Here is a 21,034-nt window from a genome sequence, read left to right as displayed (position 1 = left end):
GCGTATCCAATGGACTCCAGCTCATCATGAAGAGATCTTGGCCAGCTTTTGAGGTGATGATTCCGCTGGTCTGCAAGATATGCGAAGATCCCTAATGATATATTCTGATATATTGTATCAGATTCATATATCTTATATAATAAGAACCAACATTTTCTCAAAAACTGCCTACAAAAATGAAACAGAACTATCAAACAAAATCGCAAGTGCAAAAGATATTATTAAAATGCCTCACAGCTCCAACAATGCTTCAATTACGAACAGAAGTTTTACCCTCGATTTTGGCAAATAGTGCCAAGAAAAACAAGGACAAGAAAACCAAGAAAGTCCGACGTACCCGGCGCAGTGGTTAAATATTTGAGTCCTTTCCCTCGAAATCAACCCACCGATCGCAGCAAAAACTATGATTATATCACATCGTAATATACATTTTTTTTTTACCAAGTAAAGTAATTGAAAAACATTGGAAAATACAATTTCTAAATCGAATTTTAGTTCTTTCAAGGGATTATATAATAATATATACAAAACACTTTTTTAAAGGGAATTATTATACTCAAAATCCTTGCAGAGAAAAACGATAGTTGTTGAGTTTTTTAGTTTATGCATTTATTATTATTATATGGTGGAATCAATTCTAGAATCGACCTCTCAAATGAATTCTATGACACTTTCGGTTATACAAATGAATTAAAAAAGATAGATTTTTTTGTGATTTTTCTCTTATAGACTTTTTTTTTGTTTGATTTTCGATTAACTAAGGGGAAAAACATGCGACGACATGAAATGAACATCGGGATAAGATGCCCACATAAACGTAGATATATGTATATACTCATATATTTAGGTATAGGTTTTAAGTAAATGGTCTGCCAATTTGTGTATCTATATGTCTATATGTATATATGTGTATATATGCGAAATCATATCCGTAGACTTAGTTGGCTAAAATTTGTTGCTGAAAATCGAAACACAAAGTGAAGACGACAGTTGCAAGTATAAAAAATATTTGTATGCTTCTCGGTTTCTCCTTGCACAAAACTTTCAATCTCCTCTCTTCAATATGTTGTTATATAAAATGTTCAATCTTCTATATCCACAACCTCAACCTGGCCAGCAGTATGCGTGTGTGTGTGTGTATGCTATTTGTATCTATGTTTGATTTCAGCGACCTCAGTTTTGTATCTTTACCCTTTTTACATTTAGGTGGAAACATGAAGCGGCAACAAAAGCAAATTCTCGTTCCTTATCTGCGATTGATTTTTGATTATTTGTGGGATGGGATCTCTTAGTATGCTCATCTATAATATATAAATGTGTAGATCATTCGTTCAACGTTTATAAAAAAATATATATAGTATATATGTTTTGCCATGAAGTTTGAACTGTTCTCTCAAGACTTTTGTTTCTTTTTTCTTTTGTTGGGTTGTCGTTAATGCACCAATGTGGAAATATTTATACTATATGTATATCTGTAAATGGATATGTTTAAATTTTCTCATCTATTTGGGCAACTTTATATTATGGACTTTACGTTAATGTTTATTGCGCGATTTATTTATTTTTTTTTTGTATTTGTTTTGGAATGAATTCTCGTTTCCGCATCGAAGAATTATTAACAAGACTGTGAATGCTGAAGGCAGAATATTCAGGACTCGGAATCAGTTAACTATTTTCAGTGCATTTCACAAAATTTGGTAAGGAAAATCCGTAAAAATAAATCATTAGTCACTAAACGCAGAGTGAATTCTCAAACTGGACTTCATTGGTTCACAATAGAAAAGTATATAAAACTAAATTCCTACTTAATTATGGTATAAAATAAGAGTTGGAAAAATAAGCGAATTTTGGGCTTAAAGGAGCTCTTCTTTAGTCTAGGGTAAGTAGATGCAGCTATTATTATGCTATTACATAATTCATATTTTGTGGTTCATTGTGGTTGCTTTATGCGCCTTTCGATCTCTGAATACATACATATATTTATTAATATATATATATTTAATAATGTACTGTATTTCGCCTCTCGCTCGCTCTACGCTCCTAAATTCATTTCCTTTCATAACGTTTCACTTTGTTTTTGTTAAATTTTATTTTAAATATCACGGCATTCAGCTGAGGTCTGATCTGATCTATTTCTTATGCTTATATATCTTTTCACACGATTTTGTTTTCACTTTTATTGCATTGGCATTTCACATTTTAGTTCTCTCGGGGAAAGTACGTATTCTTCTCTTTCGTAGAAATCAAAAAAACAGAATCAATCAGAATCAAAAAAAAATAATAGGAAGTATAATGGCTACAGAAACGCTGCCGGATATATCGACTATCGACTACTTGGACTAAACAAAACAAGCAAAAAATTAATCTACGTTAGCTCGTCGGAGACACAGATACAGATACAAATACCGAGGCAGATGCAGTTGCAGATGCATATGCAGTTACAGAGAATACAGGGTGTAGCCAACGGCACCAAAAGCTTCGTCTAGGAATCTTCGCCAGCGTGCGCACTAAAGAGCTGGGCGCACATACGTCGCATCTGGTGGAGCTGGCCACCCAACAGGCCCGCCCTCTGCACTAACTCTCACAAATTCCGCCTGCCCAGTGGGCGATCCTCCCGCTCATCCTCATCCGGCTCCGGCTCCTCATCCAGCTCCTCCTCCTCCTCCTCCTCGTCGTCGTCCACCTCGTAGCGATTGGCACCCCTTCCATGCGCATGTGCCTGCGCCACTCCAGTGCCATGCGCACTCTCGCTGAAGTGCATCAGATTGGTGTCCATCAGGCCGTTGGTCAGGCTAAGCGGCGGCGACGATTGCGATGGCGGTCCCTCCAGGGAGAGGCGACTGTTGGTGCTGATGCTGCTCATGCTCAGCTGGTCGTCGAACACCTCGATGTTCACCACCGTCGACAGTTCGCCGTGATCGCCGTACGAATGCCGAATGGGATAGTCTCCGGCATCGGCGACCTCCGCTTTCTGGACCTTGTTGCTGCTCGGGATCGCATTCGGATTGGTATTGGTATTGGGATTGGGATTCGGGTTGTCTTTGGTTGGGATTATGTTGTTGTTGATGTTATTGTTGTTGTTCAGAGCCAAGCCATCCAGCTGATCCGTGGTAAAATAGTTGCCTACAAAATATACATACAATGCACATAAGTTTATGATTTTTCATTTTTGAATGTATCTAAAGGATACGCAGCATAAGAAATTGGTTATAAAAACATCTAAAAATTAATCTTTTTAAGATTTCAAATCTAAAATAGGTTTGTCATGCATTTATATTAACTGAAAGTACTGGAAATTTATTCCAAATCGCTGCAAAAATCATGTTTCCGATTCCCAATAACAACACTTGATGGCCACATTTGTTGTTTTAACTAAAATTGCATTTATTTAATCATACATCATTTAATTAAATTAAATTTTAGTGTTTAGCGATTTCCTTGCCTCCTTTTTTCATCCATCTCTCAAACGTAAATCATAAATACTGCGAGTTAGATGTAATTTTTATACGATATACATATATTTATATACAGAAAACAATTGATTTCCTCACTTTTTACAATCTTTTCAAGAAACAGAACATATTACGAAATTAAAACGAAATAAAAACAAAACAGAGACCATTTCAAATAAAATGAATAAATTAACAAACAAAAAAAAAAAATAGGATTTAAAAAAGAGACCTTGAGTTTGGGAGGATCTATATGAAACTTGAACGAGTATGGAGAAAACTTAACAAAAGCAAAGCCTAGAAAACGAGTTTAAACAATTGTGACATTGGACAATTAGTATTATAATCCACATAGTTTAGTCATTAGTCGCTTTGCAGTAGTTCTTACACGCAGTTTGCTTCTTGGGCAGGAAAATGTAGTTTTGTTTGGGGGAAAAGTCGTTCGTTCTATTGAATACCACCCATTTATGGGTCGGAATATTACTATTTAACCATTGAATTCCAACTGTGTGTCCTGCAAGCTTTAGCTGCATGTGTGTGTGTATAGTGTGTGTGTGTGTGTGTGTGTTAGCTAAGGGGCAGGATATCAATTTTACAAATTTCGATTTCCACACTGAGTGGATTTTCGGGCGCCTTTTATGTACAATTGGAGAGCATTAATTAGTTTGTTTTTACTTTTAGGCCTTTTTCAATATATTATATATATATGTATGTATATATATATGTGTGTGTCTGGTTTATATATATATATATTGTTATACTTTTAATTTCTAGAGATGTATAGCTAACAATATAACTTTGCACTTAAAAATCGGTTAGTATTTAAATATTTTTGTCGCTTTTCCTTAATTCTTTTATGTTTTTTGTCTAAACGAGTAGCTACAGTCGTTTTGTTTTTTTTTTTTTGTTTATGTTTCGTTTCGCTTTAAATTATGCATTATAACTAACTTGTTGTTTTTCTTTTCGATAAATCACAATTTTTTTGCAGAGTTTTGTGTTTTGTTTTGTTTTTTGTTGGTTTTCTTTTTGTTTCGCGGTTACTGAAATGATATACTTTTTTTGCACTCAGCTACAAATCTAAGAATCTAGAGTCATCATCATGTCGTGGTTGCCATCTCCATCTCATGTATATAGTTTTGCGAATCTCTTGTGTGGAGCTCACAGTTGTGACCTCCTGCACTCGTTTGCTTGGCGTCCATTGCTCTTCTACTTGGCTCTGGTTCTGCCCACCGGCTGCTCAACTTCCTCCTGCTTTAGCATGGGATTGGGCTGAAAAATGGCTGGACCTGGCTCCTCCGATGGTGGTGGATGATCCGGTGGCGGCGGCTGCAGCGGCTGTTGCGGCTGCTGCTGCTGCTGTTGTTGGAGCGCATGGGCAGTGGGTGCTCCATCCTGTCGATTGGCGGCGTACAGATGCCACAGCACCACCAGGCTAAAGACGCACAGCAAACAGATCGCTAATTCTTATCTCTTCCGGCGCTTCGTCTTCTTCTTTGTGGCACTCGGTGGGCTGGCCACGCCTACGGCCAATCCCACAGAGGTAACGCCACCGGCAGCGGGCAAAGATGCAGTTGTAGCGGCACCCGTGGTCGAGCTTCCAGCACCGACTGCAGCGACCGGCGAATGGGATTGCAGGCCAATGCCCAGACCGAGGCCCGTAGGATCTGGATGTACCGTCGTCTCCACACTGCTCTCCTCCGCCGAGGATGTGGACGAGGAGGTGGCCGCCTCGATGGCCGCTATCAGATTGATCTTGTGCTCCAGCTTCTTGGTCTTCAGCTTGTGCGGTGCGGCATTGGTTGTGCTGGAGGAGCCGTACACCACATTATCATCGGATGTGGTGGCCGGCACCGGTCCCTCGCTGTCCGTTGTAGTGGCATTGGTGGCCACTCCACTGCTGCCAAAGTGCAGCAGATCCTCGGGCAGTGATTGCTCCGGCTCCGTCTTGGGCTCCTCCTCGACTCCCTCATCGTCGTCGGGCATGGCCCTGACTGGTATATCCGGCACGTCCAGCTGGGAATCGCACATGCTGATGCTGATCAGGGGACGCAGCTCCTCGTCGTCCGGTTCCCGCTCCCTTTGCTGCTGCTGCTGCTGCAGTTGGAGCTGCTTCAGTCGCTTGTGCTTCTTGCTCAGCTTCTTTACGGGTTCCTCCATGACGACAATCTCCTCAGATCCGGATGAGTTATTCGATGTAGAGGTGGATTTCTGCAGGGCCATCGTATCCAGGGTAATGTATACCGGTTCCAGTGTAGTTACCACCTCAGGCTGCACCTCTGCCTCCGTTTCCCGGATCCGTTCCTGTTCATTTTCATAGTGCAGGGAACCGCACAAGGCGAGGATCAAATTCTGTTCGGTGAAACCACGTGGCGGTGGGGAAATCTTCCGCGGTATGGATGCTGTCTCCTGCAACGGACTTTCAAAGTTGATTAGACTGACAGTTTCCTTTTTCGAGTCCTCCTTAACCTCCAGGGGTTCGAGAGCAGGAAGAGGTGGCAAGGCCTCCAGTGGCTTTAAGCCGCTCAAGAAGTCCTCAAAGGTGTCGTTCACCTCTTTGGGGGGAGTAGTCAGTCCAGGCAGCAGTTTTTCATCCCGCTTCTTCTCCGGACTCGCTTTAGTGGGTTTCTTGCCAAGACTGGGAAAGTCCTGAACCGCAGGCAGTTTGGGTGGAGCATCCTCGACGACTCGCCTCCATGGATTGCTAACGGTTGCCGAGATGAGGAGCTTTTCGCTTTCTAGGGACTTCTCCTTCTCCTTGACCTTGTCTTTCTCCTTCTTCTCCTTGATTTTAACCTCCTTTTCCTTCTCCTTGAGCTGTTCTTCCTTTTCCTTTAGCTTTGCTTCTTTTTCCAGGTCTTTAAGCTTTTCAGCCTTCTCTTTCTCTTTTAGCTTCTCCTCCCTTTCCTTTTCTCGTTGTCTCTCTTCCGTTTCCTTTTTGAGCTTCTCTTCCCGTTCTTTCTCCTTGAGCTTCTCTTGCCTTTCCTTTTCCTTGAGCTTTTCTTCTCTCTCCTTTTCCTCCTTCTCCTTTTTCTTGAGCAGCTCTTCCGTCACCTTGAGCTTTTCCTCCTTTTCTTTCTTTAGCTTTTCTTCTCGTTCCTTCTCCTTGATCTTTTCAACTCGCTCCTTCTCCTTGTTTTTCTCTTCTCGTTCCTTTTCCTTCATTTTTTCTTCACGCTCTTTTCGGAGCTTTTCTTCTTTCTCCTTCTCCTTCTCTACCCTTAGCTTCTCCTTGAGTTTTTCCTCCCTCTCCTTTTCCTTGATCTTTTCCTCCCTTAGCTTTTCTTCTCGTTGCTTCTCCTTAGCCTTTTCTTCGCGTTCTTTTTCCTTGATCCTTTCTTCTCGTTCCTTTTCCTTAAGCTTCTCCTCCTTTAGTTTTTCCTCTCTTTGCTTCTCCTTGATCTTTTCTTCTTTCAACTTCTCCTCTCGTTCCTTCTCCTTGATCTTCTCTTCCTTAAGCTTTTCCTCTCGTTCCATCCGAAGGTTCTCCTCTCTTTCCTTCAGTTTAAGCCTTTCTTCTTTTTCTTTCTCCTGAAGCTTGGCTTCCCGTTCTTTCTCCTTTAGCTTCAGCTCCTTCTCCTTGGCTTTTTCTTTCTCCTTGTCGATTGTCATGGTTGCTACTGCATCTCCTGGTTTTTGCTTCTTCTTGTTGTCTTTAGACATTGTTTTGGGTGGCTCCTCCTCGAGCTCTTCTATCTCTTCATCTTCGTCTTGCTCCGCATCCGGCGCACTCATCTCCACGTGCAAACTTAATCCCTGGGCACTGGCACTGCTCACCATGACGGCCGCAATGCTGCTCTTGTTGGCCAGCAGACTATCTGCATGATCAGACTCTGCATCCGAATCCTCCTTATTGGTGGTTTCCTTGACCACCGGTAAAGCCCTCTCTTCGTTTTCCTCTTTCTCGACAGCAACCTTCTTCTCGTCCAGATTCGTCTGCTCTGGCTTCATTTCGCTGACTTTTGCGCTGGTCTTTTGCTTGTTATTCTTGGCCTTCTTCGCTGATTTGGCGAGTGTGATAGTGGTGGTCTCATCCTCGGACGTTCCACTACCACTCTTCTGGCTGGCAGTTTTATTGTTGTTGCTGTTGCCCTTGGGCTTGTTGAGATTTGAAAGCTCTGCGAATTTCTGCGCCTGTGCCGCATCCTCGGCGGCAGCCAGGGATCTTAGGGTTTTCTGTTGTTGCTGCTGTGCCTTGTGCGATTGCTTCTGGGACTTTTGCTTCTCCTTCTGGACAAGCACCTCGTCCACCTCCTTGGCAATCACCGGTACAACCAACTTATTGACCAACACAACGGGCGTTTGGCAACTGGCCTGTTCGCGTTCCAGTTCCGATGCTGTCGCTTCTTCCGTCTGCTGATCCTTTTGAAGGAGCTTTTGTCTCTCAGCCGGATCACTGCAAAAGATGGCCACCACTGGCCGGAACAGAGCCTCATCGCAATTCTCATGGATGACCGTATCCTCGGCGGCCAGTTGGCCGACCACCTCGTCCAGCATATCCGTCTGCAGTTCACCGGAGATGCCAGCATTTAGATCCGTCACTGTGCCCAGCGGATTGACCATTTTCTCCACACGCGAATAGCTACAGATGTTGGGCAGAACGGATGCCAGAGCTGAAATGGAGTCCATTGAGTGCAAATGCGTCTCTGTATCTGGATGCTGATCCTCCACCACCTCGTCCGGATCATTGAGACTCTCGTGCTCGGCGAGTGCATCGTAATAGCAGGCATTATCACAATTCGAGGAAGCACTTCCTCCGGCGCCGGCAGCCAGAAGATCCGCTGAAGCTGGCGAGGCACCGGTAGCCAGGTGATCGCCACACGGGGGAGCTGCCTGATCAACAGTTGCAACTGGAGGCGGGTCAACAACGTTGGGGCACAGGACACAGAACACAGAGCGGAGAAAAAAGAGAAATAGAAGAGAAAACAAATTATGAGAAAAGCGCAGTTTTGTTCGTACAAGAAACAAAAAACAAAAAGCCAAAGGCGAATTTTGATACTGATTTCGATACTGATTCGAAGTTTTGAAAATGTTTAATTGGAAAATACATTTCAGCATCTGTTTGATCTACATATTTTGTAACATTTAAGCTAAGCTTGTAATGCATTATTGGCAGTAGGCGCTATTAAAACTTGTTTTTCTCGAGCAGTTGATCGATTGAAAAGGAAGCGGAAAACACTCAAAACAAAAAAGGAAAAATCGAACGTGAAACAGAAAAATATATAAATTTGTAAATATATATATTTGTATTGGGCAACTAAAAAATGAAAAACGAAAATCAATTTTTAACTGTCTTTTTTTTTTTGTTTGTTTGTTTTGTTTTAGTGTGAAAACGAAAATAATTTAAAAATAAAGTTAAGAAAATAGCGTGACATTGAATTTGGGGAAGTAATAACGAAACTGGAAATAGTTTAATCGTGAATTTTGAATTGCGTTTTCGAAATTTTTATGGCTTTGGCTTTTTATTAAGAGATTCATGTAGATTAATGTGCTCTTTCCTCTCCACCGTTCTCTCTCTCTCTCCCCTTGCTTTCTCCCTCTTTCCATCTCACTCGCCCCAATCACTCTAATGCTTTCTCACTCGCACGTGCAATGAAACTTTCGGTTCACAATTTTTCTTTTCTTCTTTTTTTTTAAGGAACACAAATTTTTAAGTGCATCAAACGAATCACAAGAGACAAGGGACGAAAAATAGTCGCCCATAAGTGGAGTGAAGCAGTAGAAAAGGAAGGGGAAGCAGCAAAGTACAATGGTGAAAATGCATGTGATAAAAAATGCAGACGTGTGATGAAAAGTTAGGAATCAATGTGCAGTTATGAAGAAACGCAATAGTCGAATGCTCGACTATCTGATACCCGTTGCATTGGTAATAAATTTGAAAATAAATGTACTTTTTCGAAAAACTCGCAGAAAAGAGCGTTATCTGTCGGTATTTTTAAGAAGTTTATACCAACAGACAATTATGCAGAAGGACAAGCGAAAAAAGATACGGACAGAACAGAATATAATCTCTTTGTAACTTTTACTTTACGGGTAAAATTACAAAAAATGGAAAGTGAATGGATAGTTTAGCTTGTAAAAAAGTGTGTTGAAAAAACTTTTGTGGTGAGTAAAATTTTTAAAATAAAGCTTGCAACTGAAAAAAAAAGATTAATGGGGAAATCAAGTGTGGAAAAGTAAAATAGGATCAGAAGTCTGTGGTGGAGAAGAAGAAAATGGAAATACTGTGCTGCTTTGTGTTGGGAAAAGCGTTCAAATTTTCATTAGGAAAATCAGACAAGATCGAGGATATATAACTCCATACATTCCACCCGATCCGTCCGACCAAATTCCAAGGGTTTAAGTGCTCGACAGGATTAACAGCGACCAATGGGGCAAAAGTAGATGTGTATATAAGGTGTTGCAGAAGAATTCTTTTTGGGGGTATGGTTTTGTGGGTTTATATTTTCGTTTAGATAGTGGACACTGCTGTGGCAAAAATGTTGTTAGCTTAAATTTAGTTGTCAATAAAATAGAAATAGATTAATTTTAGTGGTATCTCATTTTAGGGCTAGACAAAAACACCAAAGATAAGTTCATTAATAATTTGGTTAAGTGAGTTTTGTTTCCGGCTAGAAAAATAAAGTTTCAACAACTAAAGTTTAAAAAAATTACCAACACACTTACACCACAAAAACACTCCAATACACACACTCATATACACACACACACACAGATAAAGGAGGGAAATGTGAATGGATGGAGAATGAGGAGAAAGCTTGGTGAAATGAGTTTGAAGTAGAGTAAAAGGAACATGCAAGGGTGAGAGGTGGGAGGGATGGCTATAACATCATCATTATCAGCATCATATCATCAAAGTTTATCATCATTATCAACAACCAACAACCAATGCCAATTTCGTGGTGTTTCATAATCAAGATCAAAATACAGCTTTTTTTTTTGTTTTGTTCTTATGTTTGACCACCAAAAATATTTTGAATTAAACATTTTCATTTTGAAAGCGTTCGAAATAAAAAACATAAATATATATATATATATATATATATATATATAAATAGATAAATATATGTGTTCCCAAAACAAAAACGTAAATACAAATCAAAAATCGAAAATGTAGAAAGAGAACATAAAACGTTTGTATAGAACGTAAACAATTAATAAACAGATTTGTGAAGACATCGAGAATCGGCAAATGATCAACGAGGATGCCTTTGATTCCGGGAGCTAACCCGCTTCAATGATCCCGTCCAGAAGCACACAAGCAAGTTAATTCCCGGAATCAGCGGCTAACATTCGAATTGTCTTGCACAACATGCGTAATTCTTGTGTACATCTATCCAGGACGATATAGGATTTGCCTGCCACTTACCGGTAGTCTCACGTCGAGCTGCTGCCGTTGATGGCGATTCTCGCATGGCATCCGCCAAATCCTCCTTCAGGCGTGTATCGCCGTGGCCATAATCCGAATCCAAGTGACCATGTCGGAAGCGATCCATCAACTTGGGACTCTGCTCAATGCTGCCTGTTTCGTTCATGAATATATAAGAGTTCGTACATTGGTACGTTGAGAGAAGATTTCACCACTTACTGTACGACCCGGACTCGATGAGAACCGGTACACCGGCACCGCTGCGTCCTGTGACCGCCGAACTGCCAATACCAGCTCCTCCCACCGATGTGGCTGCACTTAGGGGCATATTGAGCGGACTGGACCGATCCTTGCCTCCCACCGTACCCAATCCCAAGGCAGATGAAGCCGCCGTCGAGGGCAACGTGGTGGTCGTCGTCTTGGTCACGCCAATTTCCACAGCCTCTGCATCGACGTGGTTCAGATTGGAACTATTAGAGGATAGACATATACGGATTAGATTTCACTCAACATATTACGCTCGAACAAATCAACTATTTCTCACCCGCTGGGCGTATTGTAGTTCTTGAAGACGAACTGCGGCCCCATCCACAGGCGGCGGTGGGGACCAGCGTGCGTGATGATCTCCACCTGGGCCAACCAGCTTTCTGTCCGCTCGTCCGGATCGTCGAATTGATGGGCGCTGTCCAACAGCAGGCTGGCATGGCGATCCTTAATCAGCCAATTGTCCAGCCCCAGCGGTGGTGCGATTTCTTGAGATCCATCCTTGCGCCGTCCCAGATTCCACTGGGCGCGGGCCTCAACCTCCAGCTCGATGGGCGTGTCATCACAAATCTTCTCTTTGGCAACATCTGCAATGGATAAGATGATTGTGTGCCATACAGTAGATGCTACGTAAAAGCTAAATGAGTGACTCACGTGAGGCTAGCTTCGTGTCCAGATCGTACTGGATGAGCGCCCCGTGGCCGGCCATCACGAAGAGCGAGTCTACCGCCTTGCGCTGGACACGATGCGGCTGCTCTCGCGTCGCCATTGGTGGCTCCAGCAGCCAGGAGCGCGACTTGGCGAAGATGGAGCAGACACTCAGTGGTTTGCCGCTATCGTCTGACAGCGAGGAGAGGCGTTGTCGTTGCCGTTGGCTATTGCTGCCTACACCAACACCGACTCCATGACCGCCGGAACTAACGCCAGAGCCCATCACTCCACTGCCGCCCACTCCACCGCCCAGACCCGCCGATCCTGGCGGTGATCCTAGAGTGAAGGGCTGGCGCAGTTGGGCCAGCGGCTGCACCACCGAAGGCCGCGGATACGGCGGCAAAGTGGGATTATGATACGGCTGCAGTGACTGCACGAACGTCGTGCTCTCCGAGTGCGAGATCGGGGAACTGGAGCGTCCATCGGCTCCGAGGCCGGCGCTCCGGTGGAAACGGGACAGCTTATTGACCACATGCAGCGAGGTGTGCGTGCGTACGCCCATGGCGCCGCCGTAGGGCGTGATTGGGAAGACGTGGGTGGTGCCGCGCAACGTGGACACGGCAGCCCAGCGCGAGTCCAGCGAGAAGCCAATGTGCTGCACCTTGGCGCTAGTGTCGCCGCGATGTAGCACGTACAGGTGGTGCACGGCAGCCAGGCTGGGACCGACAGGATGCGGTTGTACGCGAAACACGTGGAAATCATGACCGCGTCGATCGGCGGTGAGAAGCAGCATACCGGAGCTGTCGAACTCCATGGCCACCAGAGCCTCGCTGTGGGCCACAAAGTGAGCAACGATGGGATCGCCGCCGCCCTGTGAGCCAGCTGTGGAGCTCAACGGAGTACCCGACGTGGGGCTGTAGTCCTTCACCGGATGCTGCCAATCAAAAATATGATTAGTTATGCATCGAGTATGGCACTATAAATATTCATTCACGCACCTTCACATCGATGATGGTGACCACACCGGACTGCTTGGCATCCGGACCGCCGCTGGCCGAGTCGAAGCTGCTGCTCTTGGAGCTGGCGCCGCTGCCGGCGGTGGTGCCCGTTAGGCCGGCGGCCACCTGTTCACCAAACTCTCGCAGTCCCTTGCTCAGGGATTTGGCCGCATTGAGAACAGTGGCCGTGTAGCTGGGGACACCCTCGCCATCGCATCCGCCGCCGCTGCGCTTGGAGTGGAGCAGTTTATGCTCCGCATACGCCAGCCAGCGCGGTCCCAGAGCAATAGGATTGGGGTTGATCCTGCCAAGAAAGACAATCAATATTAGACAAGTTCACGTCAGCAGCACAAGCGGTGAATATTTTCAACTAAGTCTAACTATCATCACTTTTAAACCCAATTATAATAAAACTAAGAGGCACTATCAAAGTTAATGGACCATCTAAAATGATCCACTGTCACCGTGTAATGAAAACTAGGTCCATTAGATCCTCATTATCATTAATCATTATCACATTCAGTTAATGTGATATGATTAGGCGTTATAATTAACTTATATTTTAACTAATTTATTATGTGGATTCTTTTAAACGTGGAATAAAGTTCACTTACCCCGGACTGGGATAGCAGGTGGTAATAGTGAGACGGTCCTCCAGTGTCCTGGCATCAAACACGGCTATCCGTTCGTGGAACGTGATGACCACCGCCGATCGATTGGCCTGGATGTCCAGCACGGCGTTCTTGAACTTGATCGTCTTCACCTGGACACCCGTTTTGAGGGACATGAAGTTTACGGCACTGAATTGGGCAGCGGCCGACACGCCGATGCCACCGACACCTCCAACCGATCCGCCAACTGTTGTGACTCCTCCGCTGCCGCCACCCAGACCCAATCCCGAGCTGCCAGCCAGTAGACCACTGGCCGCTGCACTGCCTCCGTCGACGAACGCCACCAGGGGACGTTTCTCGGCAAACGCATCGACCGGCTCATCCGCGCGACCATTCTCATCCAGAGCTACAGCCGTGGCCGGCGTGGGCAGCACACGAAGCGCAGTGACGACGCCGTGACGCCAGGATAGCACCTCGACCGCCTCGCCGTTGGCTGGTATGGCCCACACTTGGACGCCCAGACCGTAGCCGAGAATCAGCAGTAGTGGTGGCGCTGCATTTCCCTCCAGTTCCCAGTCATCACCGAAACGTGGATCGCTTACATCCGCACACGTTTCGAAACGGGCCCAGGTGATCGTGTCCTTGGGATCTTGCACCGGCTGATTGGCCAGCGTCACATCGTTGATGAAACCAATGGCCGAGTCAAGGATCGATCGATCCGACACTGTTTGCGGAGGTACAATGGCCGGCACGGCGGCACCCGATTTGCTGCCACCGGCAGAGCCGGAGCCCAAGCCAGTACCGGATCCGGAGCCCAATCCAATGCCGGAACCGACCACGCCAGAGGGATGACGGCGTGGCGAGTCCGCGGACATGATGCAGCGGCTGCTGGGGGGGATGGCCGGTGGTGACTGCTGACCGCCGGAATTGCTCCTCTTCCAGCTGCTACCACAGCTGTTGCCAATGATGCAGTGCCTCCACACTGGAGGTCAATGGGCAGCGGCCGGCTGGGGGTGGCAAATGGTGGATGGCTGATGGCAGTGGGTGGCGGGTGGCAGCCTCGCTCGCTAGCTTCTCTCGCCTACTCTCTTTCTCTCTTGTTTGCCTTCTATGGAGACACTGCGTCTGATCGGTTGCTTCTTTTGCCCAGCTGTTTCGCTCTCTCTTTGTCCCTCTCTCGTTTGCTCTCTTGTTGTCAACTGCAAATAGAAAGCAAAGACAATAAATAAACAAATTGAACAATCTCTCACATTCATCTGTCCCACTCTCTTTAGGGTGAACCCAAACGACCTTTGGTCGAGTTTTCGAAAAATGAACTGTGCACCAATAGTTTAAAGATCTTATGTTGATAGTCTGCCCAACCTTTTGTTCGCTTTTGCGAGTCATTATTATTCGTATAAGTGGGTTGATTCATCGCTAAGTACAAGTACAGCAAAACAACCTAAAATGCACAAAAAACAGGTTGCACAAACAAGCGATACCAGAAAGTAACTTGATTAATCATTAAAAAAATTAAATACCTTTACGCCCAGTAAACGTATTAAACATTGGTTGAACAAAGCAATATTTTAAGTATTTGCTGTCAAGCTAAAAAATAAAAATACGTCCAAAGATATTTGAACTTCCGATTTTCCGCCGAAAAATATTGTTTTTTTCCGGCAATATTTAAAATATTGGTATAAATATGGACTGTAATATCCCGTTGAACTCGTAATTAAATTTTCAATTCTTTGGCATTTAAATTTGGAAATTTTATTTTTTTCGAATTTTTTGCAAAATTTTACGCCTTATCAAAATCGAAAATTCACAAAAAATTTAATTTTTCTAAATCCTTCCAAAAATGTTAGGGGTCGTTAGCATTGGTATTTTGCTGCATAAAAAGGGTATTCTTTCAACTTTATGTCGATTTTTAGACAAGTTATGATGAAAATACATAATTTTGACCAAAAATCGTAATTTGTACACACATCGTTGAACTCGGGAATTTAATTTCCCAATCGACTGGCATTCAAATTCGAAAATCTTAGTTTTATGCAATTTTTCGCAAATTTTGATGATGTTACCTTACCTTACAAAAAATACGAGAATTAACACTAAAACTAGTTTTTTAGCATTCAACCAAAAATTACGTGTCGTTACCATTGGTAACCATTGGTCACCATTGGCGAGCTCGTTCCAAAACAAGCTCCCTAAAAATGACAACACTACGTATGCGTGATATAAAATGTATGATTGAACATTGAGTTGAGGTCCACCCTAATGCGCACATTGCATAGTTTCTTTTGGTCATTCCATTTCGTTCCGTTTCCCTTTGTCTCAATCAAATTGCTTTAATCTTTGGACAGTGCCACCCCCCACCCACTGCACCCAATTCCCCGACCCCTCTTCACTCTCTTGTTACCAATTTATTAGCGCATTACGTGTATTTCTTCGCTGCGCTTGTTTTTACTTAAATTTAGCTTTTTGGCTTTTTGTGCCCATCTCCTCCACGTTTGTCAATTTCAATTCCATGGGTGAAAATTGTGTGCAATAAAGCAGCAACAAAATACGCTTACATATAGGAGGTATCGAAAAAATAAATAAACAGCGCAAAAAATAAAACAAAATTTGTAAATTTTGTAAAAACGTAAGAAAAGAAAAGCTAGCTTCAAACCACAACAACAAGCCTCAAAGTCACGAAGAAATCTTTAGCCATTTGCTTTAGCTTTTAGCTTCTAGTTTGGGTTTTCTGCTGCTTTTCACCTCAAATTCGCCAGCAAAACGCAATATGCAAACCACAAAGAAGCTCGCAATGAGCTTGTTCTTCTCTCCGTTTCGTTTTCCCTTCTTGTTGGAAATAACCGTTTAAGCCAAGCCTAAGATCTCTTCTCCATTTCCCATTTTCCAAATGTCCAAGAAAGGAAAACACATTAACCCTTGTGAGCCTGCGTAGAAAATCATTTCTCTTTTATCTTTACTTTTTATTTCCAAGCAGTTTTAAGCTTCGCAGCTAATTTAATCATCTTATTATAATTTTAAAAAATTTTTCTTTACCTCTTAAACCATTTCGCAGATTCAATTACCATTTAACCCATTCCAAGGACGTTGGGTGAACGATCCCTATCGATGATGACTGATCATATAAAATGCATAATGAATATATGCAGTTGGCAAAACTTTTCCACGTGTGGTGGCAATTGATTAAACGGGTATTTCGCCACATATAGATAGAAATGAGGTAATTACCACAGCTATATGCGTCTATAGTATTCCGTATTGGAATTAACAAATGATAAGGCACGAAGTCGTGTTGTAAAGGCGTAATGATTCAATTAACCGCTTGTTAAAATTGCGAAATCCAGTGAGGAATTTCGAGAGATGGGGCACACATTGCTCTAGAGCACTTGAAATTCCCAAACGGAATGTCAGGACCAAGGGGGTGGTGGTGGGTTCAAAAGGGAACCAAGGGTTAAGCTCCCCCACAGAATCGGGAGAGTGGAAGGAGTGCAGCTGCATCACTGCATTCCTCAATTGGCTTGGCACACGCGCAACACAAACAACAACAAAAACAATAACTGAAATAGGAACGTGCAATGTCACACAAACCTAAAAGCGACATACTAGCGAGCAAAAGAGAGACAATCGACCACCCCCTCGCTGTTTCTCGCTCGCTTCCACACACACACACGACGACCATAAGTAACGCATTTGTCTTTGTTTAGCAATAGGCATCCAAACGGCATTAATTCGCAGACAGAGTGAAGAGTGAGGGAGCTAGAGACAGACCCCTCAATGTTGATACAGTCAAACTTCCGAAACAAAGGCAGCATCAAAAATGTAGGTCAGCAAAATAGTAATTTCATATATGGATTTGTATATCTGTACTCAATATTTATTTTGAGTTCCAAGATCGTTGCTTTTTGTTTAATCATTTAAATGATTGTTCAGATTATTTGATGTGCTTTTGAGCATGTTGCATTTCCTATCTTGACTTGCTAGGTTGTTTGGTTAACTGATATTCTTTATATGGAGGTAAGACTGCACCTGGCCTCGAATTAGTTTACACGCATCCTTGACACTCGATCAATTCCAGAGCAAGTTCAAACAGGAACTCGGCCTACGCATAAACGAGTGTCAGGCCCAATGCAATTCCATCGTACCGCTGAAATGCAAAGAGAGACATGATTTTTTTTTTTGCATTGGAAGCCCCATTGTTTATGCTGCTCAGTGCCAAAAGCCACTTGACAAAATCTCAGCAAGTCTTTCGCTTTCCTTTTACAATTGGCTAAGAACATACAACGACAGCTCTCTCGCACACAATTGCAGTTCGCGAACAGGTCCCTGCAGTCTTACTATTCATCGCCTCTCAAAAACATCACACACCGACACACCGTTTAGATATTAGACAACTAATTTCACCAGTTCTAATAATTAAACGTGTTTTTAGGCTATGAGCAATTTTGAGCTGAGAAATACCTGTTTTAAATTATACAAATAAATATCTATCTCCTGGTTACTATTATATTTTGGAGTGCTTATTCTCCCGAGTTCTACATACGTACATATGTACATAGCAACTTTATAAAGTATTTGTGAAACAGATTTTTTTTTTAATAGCACAAGTTCATCAACCCACACACAGCTGATTATTTTTACTTGATTACGACGGGCGAAATAATTCCTATTGATGCAGATTAACGTAAAATACATATGTACATATGCATACGTATATCAGTCACACACGCCCCCATATACACCTCACCAGATGATAAGGCACATGGGCTTCCGTCCACGTCCCTCAACCTTTGGCAGTCCTTGGATGCGAACAAAGGAACCTCTTGGTCTAGAGCAGATAAAACTAGCCCATAGGCCATACTAGCACAGTAAAATCCCTTCAAGATGAACAGTTTAAAGCAAAGATATTTTTATGGTAATTAAAAAATAATAAGGCAATTACAGAGCCAGTATTTTATTACATAGTTTTTGATTTCAGTGCATTTTTCGTTTACTGTCAGTAAAATTACTGTCAATTAAAATTAGAAATTTCGAAAGTAAGTAATACTGTAGTGCTGACAGGCGGAATGCCATTTTCGCTTTTACTGTTTTGTTTCTCTACTTCTGTGTTTCTGCTTTTTTTCAATGGCAATGCTTATTTTCAACTCGGACAAACATTGGGCGATTTTTTGGCAAACATTTCTATTAGGTAAAATCACAGACGGGACCAGGGGTAAAGTGGGGTGCAAACAGTGATGAAGCGGAATGAAGAAGAGCAGCGGTGGTGGCAATTGAAAAATGTCACTTTTAATGTGCGTTTTAAATTTTGTAAATGAAGCCAAAACAATTTGTGCCATCCAAATATTTTTGTTATTCTTTGATTACACGACATCATTTTGCTGTTCTTGCTTTTGCCCTCGAATTCAGCTGGAAAACAAAGAGGCAAAAGCAGAGCAATTATCAAAATATATACAGAAGTCGAAAAGTGAGTGGGACAGAGAGAGATGGCGAAGAAGAGAGCCGAAAACGAAAACAAACCTCTAACCACAGCCAGTTGCACTTGAATGCACACACAAACGCATTTTTCAGCAACTCAGCTGCAACGAAATTTTGTTGCTGTCCTCTCTTTTGCAGCTAAGATCTTTATTTCTCTCTCAATCTCTCTCTCTCTCTCTCTTTGCCTTGCAGCGTCGCACAGTGGAACATAAAAATGAACACATATTGTATTTGAAGTAAAAGTTTTAGTGCAATGAGATTGTAGATTAAAAAGAAAACTGTGTTAAAGTTAAGCAGTAAAATATAATATTTGTCCTTGTCAAATTATGGTAAATAGCTTTCTATTTTCTATGACAGGTTTCTCACTTTTAGCACACTTTGCCCAAATGTGTTCCACTATCAGTTCGTTTTGATTCCACTGCTTTGTTGTTGGCCGTCTAATGCGCACATAAACACACATATATATACGTGGGTGAATGTATCTGTGTGATTTTTTTTCCTTCATTGTTTGTGTTTTGAAATATTGTTTTTTTTCGCGTCACAGCCAAAACAAAATTTCCACTACTTTTGACATTTAAATAACAGCAAATACTTGGTGGTACAATTTCTGCTCTCTCCTTCTCTTTCCACTGCTTCGCTTCCCCATTTATTTCGCTCTATTCTTGGCTCTTTGTTTGCACAACTTACACGTCTGTGATTTCGACAGAGCAACAATAAACAAATAGTTGCATAAATAGAGGATTTGATTTTTCATATCCGTACACATATATACACCATTTTCTTTCCTTTTCGTTTTCAATTTTTTTTTTGCGCGTCAAACAAAAACAACTAGAAGAAGAAGAGGAAGAACTTACCACTTGCGTTGTTGTTGCTGTTCGCTGGTTGAATCAGCAGCAGCTGAAACACAACAACACTGCCACTCGTTTCGCTCGTTCCACTTTTCTCACACGTTCCGCAGAGCGCGCGCAAAAACAACAACACAAACAAAAATCATATGTTTCAGCTGCTCGCTCTCCTACTCTTTCTCACTTGGTCTCTCTTTCTCGCTTTAGGTTTTGTTGTTGATTTCCTTTATGGTGTGTGCTTTTTGTCAGTTGTTGCTGTTGTTGTTCTTGGTTCTTGTTTAGAGCTCCTCTTTATTATTATCTTTGGTTGTTGCAGGCGGCAGCAGCAGCAACAAAATCTCCAATTGCGTCTTGCTCTTTCTCTCTCTTTCGCTCCGTCTCCCCCTTATGTTGTGTTTATGTGCTTCTTATTATTATGATTTGCCACGCCCTCCAACTGTTGTTGCTTAATATTGGGCGTCTACTAATTATTACAAGCTTTTTCGAGACGCGCAGCAAATTCTCAACTGCGGAGCTCGAGTTTTGTTTGAAAAAAACTGAACTATTTTTTGTATGTTTCTTCTTCGTCTTCCTCTGCCGCTGCCGCCGTCGACGCAGAGCCCTATTGCTGGCTCACTTCCACTCGCGTTCACAAACTCACGCACACGCACCAATACAGACACAACGACTGCGCTGCGTCGTACGTTTTACTTAAGTTTCCTTTTCGTCCTTTTTCGTTTATGATTTTGTTATTGTTATCGTTGTTGTTGTTGCTGCTGCTGTCGCTTACTGCCAATACTGTTGTTTTTGCTGCACAAAAAGTAACTGCGACATTAAATCTGCAAAACGTTCGCCTTGTTTTCGTACTCTCCCGTTAACTTATATATATAGGTCTATATATATATATATATATATATGTATATATCGATTAAGAGACGATTTATGCGTCGCAACAGAAAAAAATAAAATAACCAAGAGAGACTGTTGCCAGAACGAAAGGGAAAAAAACTAGTACTAGCTGGTCTGACTGCTGGCGAGCGTTTGCCTTTATTCGTGCAATATCTTTAGCGGGCACTTAGTATTATTAATTGTTATTATTTTGGTTGCTGCGCTGTTTCTGTCTTTGTTTTTTGTCTCGCTCTTTTGGTTTCTGGTGCTATGCCAGTGTGACCGTGGCAGCTGTAACATGAAATACCAAATTTTATAATGCAACTTTGTATTTGAGTGTACGACTGTGTAACGGATTATTCTAGTTGCCGTCAATTAATTTAAAATATTACCAAAACAGCTTGATATAGCTATTCATATCAAGCTGTTTTGGTAATAAACGTCTTTTTAACTATAAAAACAAAACACCATATGCTCTGAAAAAAACGTATACTTTCAAGATCGAATTATTGAA

At 42.6% G+C, this 21,034-nt stretch overlaps 1 protein-coding gene across 2 annotated transcripts; it reads right to left on the bottom strand.

Moving 5' to 3' along the window:
• Nucleotides 1–587: 587 nt before the first annotated feature.
• On the bottom strand, nucleotides 588–20,791 carry LOC6619915 (breast carcinoma-amplified sequence 3 homolog). 2 transcript variants are annotated; one of them, XM_002044091.2, is made up of 8 exons: nucleotides 19,663–20,787; nucleotides 13,343–14,538; nucleotides 12,729–13,032; nucleotides 11,734–12,664; nucleotides 11,360–11,666; nucleotides 11,035–11,285; nucleotides 10,816–10,968; nucleotides 588–3,123 (listed from the first exon to the last, which is right to left on the bottom strand). In XM_002044091.2, exons 2-8 carry the CDS (start codon nucleotides 14,212–14,214, stop codon nucleotides 2,582–2,584), a joined length of 3,360 nt encoding a protein of 1,119 aa, XP_002044127.1. In that variant the 5' UTR covers nucleotides 14,215–14,538; nucleotides 19,663–20,787; the 3' UTR covers nucleotides 588–2,581. The 2 variants fall into 2 exon arrangements, with proteins under 2 accessions (XP_002044127.1, XP_032582269.1); XM_032726378.1 differs by lacking the exon at nucleotides 588–3,123 and adding an exon at nucleotides 3,360–8,296 and having other exon boundaries at nucleotides 19,663–20,791.
• Nucleotides 20,792–21,034: the final 243 nt, after the last annotated feature.

This window comes from Drosophila sechellia, chromosome X (assembly GCF_004382195.2).
Source record: "Drosophila sechellia strain sech25 chromosome X, ASM438219v1, whole genome shotgun sequence".
Taxonomy (NCBI): Eukaryota; Metazoa; Arthropoda; class Insecta; order Diptera; family Drosophilidae; genus Drosophila; species Drosophila sechellia.
The sequence above is the reverse complement of the archived record's forward strand: the minus strand, read 5'-3'. Positions and strand labels throughout refer to the sequence as shown.

What these genes read in the sequence shown, in the direction of transcription:
- LOC6619915 (XM_032726378.1), bottom strand. Translation starts at nt 14,214, where the DNA reads ATGTCCGCGGACTCGCCACGCCGTCATCCCTCTGGCGTGGTCGGTTCC. An exon ending in GGACACGAAGCTAGCCTCAC is followed by an intron (nt 11,667 to 11,733) that starts GTGAGTCACTCA and finishes TATCCATTGCAG; the next exon opens with ATGTTGCCAAAGAGAAGATT. An exon ending in AGCTCGACGTGAGACTACCG is followed by an intron (nt 8,297 to 10,815) that starts GTAAGTGGCAGG and finishes ACCCGCCTCCAG; the next exon opens with TTGCAACTGTTGATCAGGCA.